General features: G+C 41.8%; 1 protein-coding gene across 1 annotated transcript; it reads right to left on the bottom strand.

The window, feature by feature from the left end:
• Positions 1 to 930: 930 nt before the first annotated feature.
• LOC112056648 (glucose dehydrogenase [FAD, quinone]-like) lies at positions 931 to 7,505 on the bottom strand. The gene is made up of 4 exons (XM_052887220.1): positions 6,471 to 7,505; positions 4,448 to 4,602; positions 4,227 to 4,341; positions 931 to 2,306 (listed from the first exon to the last, which is right to left on the bottom strand). Exons 1-4 carry the CDS (start codon positions 6,726 to 6,728, stop codon positions 981 to 983), a joined length of 1,854 nt encoding a protein of 617 aa, XP_052743180.1. The 5' UTR covers positions 6,729 to 7,505; the 3' UTR covers positions 931 to 980.

Raw genomic sequence — 7,505 nt, 5'->3', positions numbered from 1 at the left:
ACCGTTTGAGACACTTGATACTTAATTTCTTTTAATTCACACAACTGAAAATTTGGCGGTGCATGGCCCGGATTCAAACCCACGCCCTCCGAAATCGGAGGCTAGCTTCATATCCACTGGGCTATCACAGCTTCAGTATAACAATTGCAATTTGGCAATGAGTTCTCATCCGGGAAGTTAGCGAAGTTACTTACCCCTACCACTACAATACCCTTCCCTAATCTACCCCTACGATACTTCTACCCTACCCCTACCATACCACTACCCTACACATACTATACTTCTACCAAACCTTTCTCTTTACTCTTTCCCTATCGTATATTTACCTTTTACTCTACCTCTACCCTACTCTGCACCTACCCAACCTCTTCATCACCCCTACGATAGTTTTACTTTACCACTATCATACACCTTCCCTACCCTACTCTACTTCTACCTTACCCCTACCATACACCAATCGTACCCACACATTACAAATTAATTAAGCTCAAACACAAGTACTGTTGTAAACCGTTAAAGAGTTCCCTCGTATGTGTTCGGCTCTATCATCAGATCGACTCCAGACCTTCATTCAGTTGTATTACTTTAAAGTGGTTAATGGAAAAAATATAAAACGCTATAGTTTCCCTTACAATTTATGAAATTTCCCCTCGGTTTCTCCAGGATCCAATCATCAGATCCTGTAATGGTGACAATGAAACCACCTCAGAAGTATACCCTTTCAAACAAAAAAGATCAAGACAATCCGAATTTTGCGGATATTTTGTCGACTCGAAATCAAGTTTTGAAGTTTCGGTCAAGTCTACCGTACGTCCCTTGTCGAAATTAATAGATCATCGATCTATTTTTGTGATATCAAAAATTTTACGATAAATTGCAGTCAGAAGGTAAATTTCATTTATTTTGTAAATATATAGGTAAACAAACACATCGGTTTTATTAATTGTATTATTTCCAATTATTCAGAAGTCAAATTAAAATCAGAAACAATAATTGTTAGTACGATGTTGCCATTCTTTGATTACGAAATCGATGCCCCTCTCCGCGATCATCATGGCCGGGGCACACGTATTCCCGCGTATTACCACCGGCATCATCGACGCGTCGATCACTCGCAGCCATTTGATGCCGTACACCCGGAGCTTATTATCTAATACAGCTTTCTTGTCCCACTTCGGGCCCATCTTGCAGGTTCCGACTTGATGGTGCGTGGTGGAGGTGTACTGTTTGATCAAACAAAGGAAATACTCGTCGGTGCCCCACTCGTGTTGCTTACAGTGCGGCATTTGCTCCCGCACGTAATACGCTCCCCGCGCTTTAAAGGCTTCTGTATTTTCTAAAGACAATAAGAAACGCGCTCCCTTCATCAGAGGTATCAGATCCCTGTCGTCGCCTAAATAGTTTACATGTAGTCTTGGAGGACCGTGTGGATCATCTTCATTTAATAGCAATTTGCCTCTACTTTTGGGAACTAAGTTCATAGTTCTTGGAGTCACTCCCTCATAGTAAGCGGCCGGCCAATATAAATCTGTTGGTAGTCCGTTTTTAAGTAATTGTTTCAAATCTCGAATGGGAGAAGCTTGATTTTGCAAATCGGGTGACGTCAAATATGGCTCTGTTTTCAAAAAAACAGATGCCATAATTGGACCGAGACCCGTAAGTGGGCCTTTTTTGATTTTCATTTTGTGAAATTCCTTTACACTATTTATTATCTCATGTTTAGGAATCGCTGTGTCATTCAACAAAGCTAACACCATGCCGTCAAATGAAACGTGATCGTGGAGATTCTCTCCTACAGCTAAATCTTGTATAACAGGGATATTTAGACTTTCTAAATGTTCTCTCGGCCCTATTCCAGATAACATCAACAATTTTGCCGAGTTGATTGTTCCAGCGCTAACGATGACCTCTTTTGTGGCGTGCGCCTTATATGTTACACCACCCTTCACGTACTCGACTCCGTAAGCATTATCATTTTTGTCTATCAGTATCTTTGTTACTTCTGCTTCTGATTTAATAAAGAGATTTGTTCTTTTATGTCGGATTGGTGATATGAAAGCCTTGTTGGCCGATACTCTTTCACCGTCGACCTGGAACGCTTGTAATTGCATGGTGCTCACTTGTTCGGCTCCATTATAATCGCGGAATGGTATCCCTCTTTCATTGTAGGCTTCGACCAACATGTTGGCGGGGTCGTCGACGTAAGGGAACCACCCTACAGGCTGTTCGCCCTTCGCTCCGTGGTAGTCACTGTCGACAGCATCTTTATTCATATTGCGTTCGGATTTCAGAAAGAATGGCAGCACCTGTTGAAACGACAATTATGAAATTTTAAATTTTTATAAAAATAACTGGTGGATCATGTCAATATCGAAATCTTAAAACTATTTGTGTTAGGTACTCATAGTGTAAGTAGAAATTTGATGGTACTGCGACTCCATGGCCCAAGGGTCTCCACGGCAAAAGGTACAAATATGTAACTCTCAGTCAGAGAGGCATACGTGTGCCACTTACCGGTTCAGCTTTTTCTAAAATATATATATTTATGTATACATAATATACCTATAAATTTTTTGCTAAAAAGTGTCAGTCCGAAATATGATTAACTAATAATTAATTTTTTCACTGCTTTGGTAAATAGACAAATTCCATAGATATAGATACTAATCAAACGAGCGAATGTATAAAGCACATTGATCCAGTCATCTTAGTAGGTTCACTATAGTCAGCAGAATATTTGTATGATCTTGTATTTCGGTATTTTAAAAGTTAACTCAATACGTACATAAGGTAGGGTGAACGCGTCTATTAGATTTGAGGACAAAGGTCACAAAAATCGTTTTTTTTCAAATAACTCATTTCCTATGGCGATTTTGCTATCTATACTACCATTAGAAATGCGAAAGTAAGTCTGTCTGTCTGTTACATTTACACGGCTAAGCCGCTGAATCGATTTAAACGAAATTTGGTTTATATTCGTCTCCATCACCAGACCCCTAATGACAACCCATCTAGGTGGAAAGGTCTTGTCGACACTAATTAATCAAGTCCAAAGACAAGGTAACTGTTAGAAACCTTTAAAGAGTTCCCTCGTGATTGTTGCGATTCCATCATCAGATCGACTCCAGACATTCATAAAGTTGTAGTCCTGGACCTTCATAAAACGCTATAGTGGCCTATATGATTTTTGAAAGTTCTCTCCGATTTCTCCAGGATTCCAGCATCAGATCCTGACATGATTCCTATGGGACCAATTAGAAAGAAAGAGAGTATCCTCTCAAACAAAAAAGAAGTTTTCAAAAAGATTCCGACGAATTGATAACCTCCTCCTTTTTTTGAAGTCGGTTAAAAACAGGATGGAACCTATGTATGTAGGTTTTATGGGGTAGCTTACGTCTCTATAGCTGCATCCCTCGTTCCCCATGAGCGCCCACCGGTCGTAGTCCGCCATGTTCCCCCTGACGTACCCCAGCGAGTTGTATCATATGTCATACTTACGTCTCTATAGCTCCATCCTTCGTTCCCCATGAGCGCCCATCGGTCGTAGTCCGCCATGTTCCCCCTGACGTACCCCAGCGAGTTGTGTCATATGTCATACTTACGTCTCTATAGCTCCATCCTTCGTTCCCCATGAGCGCCCATCGGTCGTAGTCCGCCATGTTCCCCCTGACGTACCCCAGCGAGTTGTGTCATATGTCATACTTACGTCTCTATAGCTCCATCCTTCGTTCCCCATGAGCGCCCATCGGTCGTAGTCCGCCATGATCCCCCTGACGTACCCCAGCGAGTTGTGTCATATGTCATACTTACGTCTCTATAGCTCCATCCTTCGTTCCCCATGAGCGCCCATCGGTCGTAGTCCGCCATGTTCCCCCTGACGTACCCCAGCGAGTTGTGTCATATGTCATACTTACGTCTCTATAGCTCCATCCTTCGTTCCCCATGAGCGCCCATCGGTCGTAGTCCGCCATGTTCCCCCTGACGTACCCCAGCGAGTTGTGTCATATGTCATACTTACGTCTCTATAGCTCCATCCTTCGTTCCCCATGAGCGCCCATCGGTCGTAGTCCGCCATGTTCTCCCTGACGTACCCCAGCGAGTTGTGTCATATGTCATACTTACGTCTCTATAGCTCCATCCTTCGTTCCCCATGAGCGCCCATCGGTCGTAGTCCGCCATGTTCCCCCTGACGTACCCCAGCGAGTTGTGTCATATGTCATACTTACGTCTCTATAGCTCCATCCTTCGTTCCCCATGAGCGCCCATCGGTCGTAATCCGCCATGTTCCCCCTGACGTACGCCATGCCGTTGATGGAGCTTGAACCACCCATCGTTTTACCCCTAAAATAAGATACGAATTTTAACCTAAAGTCAAAAGAATTTTGAAACTCGCGACTCGCAAGGAAATCGTTGACGATGATGATGATGATGATGACGAAATACATGCCTCGGCCACCCGCATCGTCCTCCGGATGCGAGGCAGCTCTTGCCGTTGGGTTCCGTGGTGTACTGCCAGTCTATGTTGGAGCCGTGCAGCGACCCGGTCAAGCCAGGCACCGATGTGATGTCGGGCTCTTCTGGCCCGGCTTCCAACAGCAACACCTGGGGAGGAAGCAGTTACTGTAGAAAATTGTAATGGTCTTTGAAATAGGCATTAGAAATAGGTATATACCGTGATCTGTTACTTATTTGTGAAAATAAAATAAATATACATACATACATAAATAGATACATATATACCTATATAATATATATACATAACAAGATTGTCTTTGTAAGGCAAAATTATCAATATGCACAAATGAAAAGGAGATCTAAACCCAGGTCTTACTAGACACGGGCGTAAGTTAGTAATATCCGCTTATCGTCTTCAGAAATAATAAGATGGTTAGATGCCATTGATCAGCCTCTACCTTCACACAGGAAGTGAAACTAAAAGATTTTTTATGATGTTGCCAATTATAATTTTTTGTAATATTGTATGATTTTTTTAAAGAGCAACTACTGAGTTTCTTTCCGGCTCTTCTCAGCAGAAACTGCCTTCGGAACCGTGGTAAAATCTTTACAAACTGTGTTTCAAAAGTGCTTGTAAATTAAGCCTACTGGAATTTAATGAATTTTTAATTTTGTTAAAGAGACAAGCAGTTAATAAGCTCTCAAACGAATACACCGAATATATTTCTTAATAGACAGTTCATTTTCGGGTTACCTTCTCTCTCGGGATATTAGGTAGTCCCTAAATATAAGCATTATTATTTTCTGATGAACGGAATTTCTACCACCAGATGTATAGCTATTAACGATCTAGGCTTATCTATTACTAGCAGACGACGCCCGGTTTTACCTGGGTGGTTCCCGTTTTTGTAGGAATACAGGGATAGAACATAGCCTGTAGCACTCGGGGATAGTGTAGCTTCCCAACTGTTTGCAGTATTTTTGTTTCACATTTGGCAGTGAAATATAAATAAAGTTTTAAAAGTGCGAACCCCTCTATTTGAGGGTGAAAGCCTCCTCCAGAGGTGACCAGTAGTATTTATCTGTGGCTTTTTTCCTCCACTGTTTTCCAGCCGTCCTATCAATGTCGTCTGCCCATTTACTTCTGGGTCCTCTTTTTCTAGTACCTACAGGCCCTGCCCATGCCTTTAGCCGAGAAGTCCATCTATCGTCACTTATTCTTGCTACGTGGCCCGCCCATCGCCATTTCAATCTCATAGAATAGTTGAGTGTAATAGTGAGACTATTACTCCTGTTTTTTCTCTTATAATAGAGATATTAATAATATAAATAATAATAGCGAATTTTTTGAATTTTTTGGATTTTCATCATACTTCTTTCCACGCTCCGTTGGCACGCGTCAATTTCCATGTTTGACAGGCGCATGTGAGTGACGGTAAGAGACAGGTGTTCATGTCATTTCTCTGGTTCTGTCTGGTTCCACTTTTAATTGGAATGGGGGTTCCGGTTGACTCCAGCTTTACTCTACTGGTGTTGTTTTTATAGATGGATTTTATCACTCTGATGTATTTGCTCTCTACCTTTTGCGAGAACAGAGCTTCCCATATTGATGAATGAAGTATAGATTCAAAAGATTTTTGGTAATCTATAAACGCTGTGTAGAATGGTCGCTGGAACTCCTGGTACTTCTCAATAAGTAGCACTTCAGTCGATCACATTCACTCGGTGAGTGAATTTGATCGATTGTAGAGTATCCTTTCCGGAAGCGACGGCGGAAGGCTGATGTGCCTGTAGTTGTTTATGTCGTTTGGGTTGCCCTTTTTATATAAGATTATAATATCCGACTGTGACCAATGCTGAGGCGTTATAGCAGTGTCTAGTATTTTATTGAAGAGAATCATCAGAGGTGGGGCAAGAATGGTACAAGCCGCTTTTATAGCTTCTTTAGTTATTTAGTTCGGCCCTCTTTGTAATATTAGTATAGAAAAAAATACTTTATAGTATAATGTTCTTACCTTCCATTTAGGGTTCTCAGTGAGTCTATTGGCGACAACGCAGCCCGCCGCGCCGGCGCCCACCACTATGAAGTCGTACTCCCTGTGGTCGCGCCTGGTGGGTTCGGCCTCTCGGTCGCAGAGCTGCTGCTTGCGCTCGTCGGACGAGCCGCCGTACAGCTGCACCAGCAGGCTGAGGTACATGACCGCCGAGCTGGAGCAGGCGCCCACCGAGCCGGCCTGACACGCCGCCGTGAGGTTTACTGGCTGCCACACCATGCTGTTCTGCAATGTAACGTGACATTCAGTATTGACATTTAAAAGCTATTCTAGCAGAGCTGGCCCGAGAAAAAAAATAATTATTATAAAGAACAAACGTTGCTATGTTTCAGTATCAAGGTTAAGAGCGGAACATTACGGTTAAAAAAATTGTATACCCACATTTTTTTTAACCCTAAACAAAAATAAGAAAAGGTAGTTTAGGGAACGTTCCCCGCTCTTTGGACTACGTCGCTCCCACTCTTAACACAAACTTTTTTTATCGTTACCTATATTCGGCTCACTGCTGAGCTCGAGTCTCCTCTCAGAATGAGAGGGGTTAGGCCAATCGTCTACCACGCATGCCCAATGCGGATTGGCAGACTTCACACACGTAAAGAATTAAGAAAATTCTCTGGTATACAGGATTCCTCACGATGTTACCTATCTTTCACCGCTTGAGACAAGTGATATTTAATTTCTTAAAATGCACACAACTTTAAAATTGGGGAAATTAAAAAAATATAACTAAACAAAAAGAAACTCTTAAATTTTAACCATCCCTCATTTAAACGTAATTAATTACTTACCTCAATTTTCCGAAGCAGTCAGATATAAAGATAACTAGAGACCTCTTCCAATACTATCGAAGGTCTTTATTCTGCCACAGGAGCAGAATAAGTAGCATAATTTAATAAGTTAACCATGCTATATAAAAGGTAAAAGTAAATAAGTTTCATTTGAATATTATAAAAACATTATTTACGTCTCTCAAAATGAGTATATGCATTCGTTACG

Source organism: Bicyclus anynana, chromosome 2, assembly GCF_947172395.1.
Source record: "Bicyclus anynana chromosome 2, ilBicAnyn1.1, whole genome shotgun sequence".
Lineage (NCBI taxonomy): Eukaryota > Metazoa > Arthropoda > Insecta > Lepidoptera > Nymphalidae > Bicyclus > Bicyclus anynana.
Note: the sequence above shows the minus strand (reverse complement) of the source record. Positions and strands in the feature narration are given on the sequence as shown.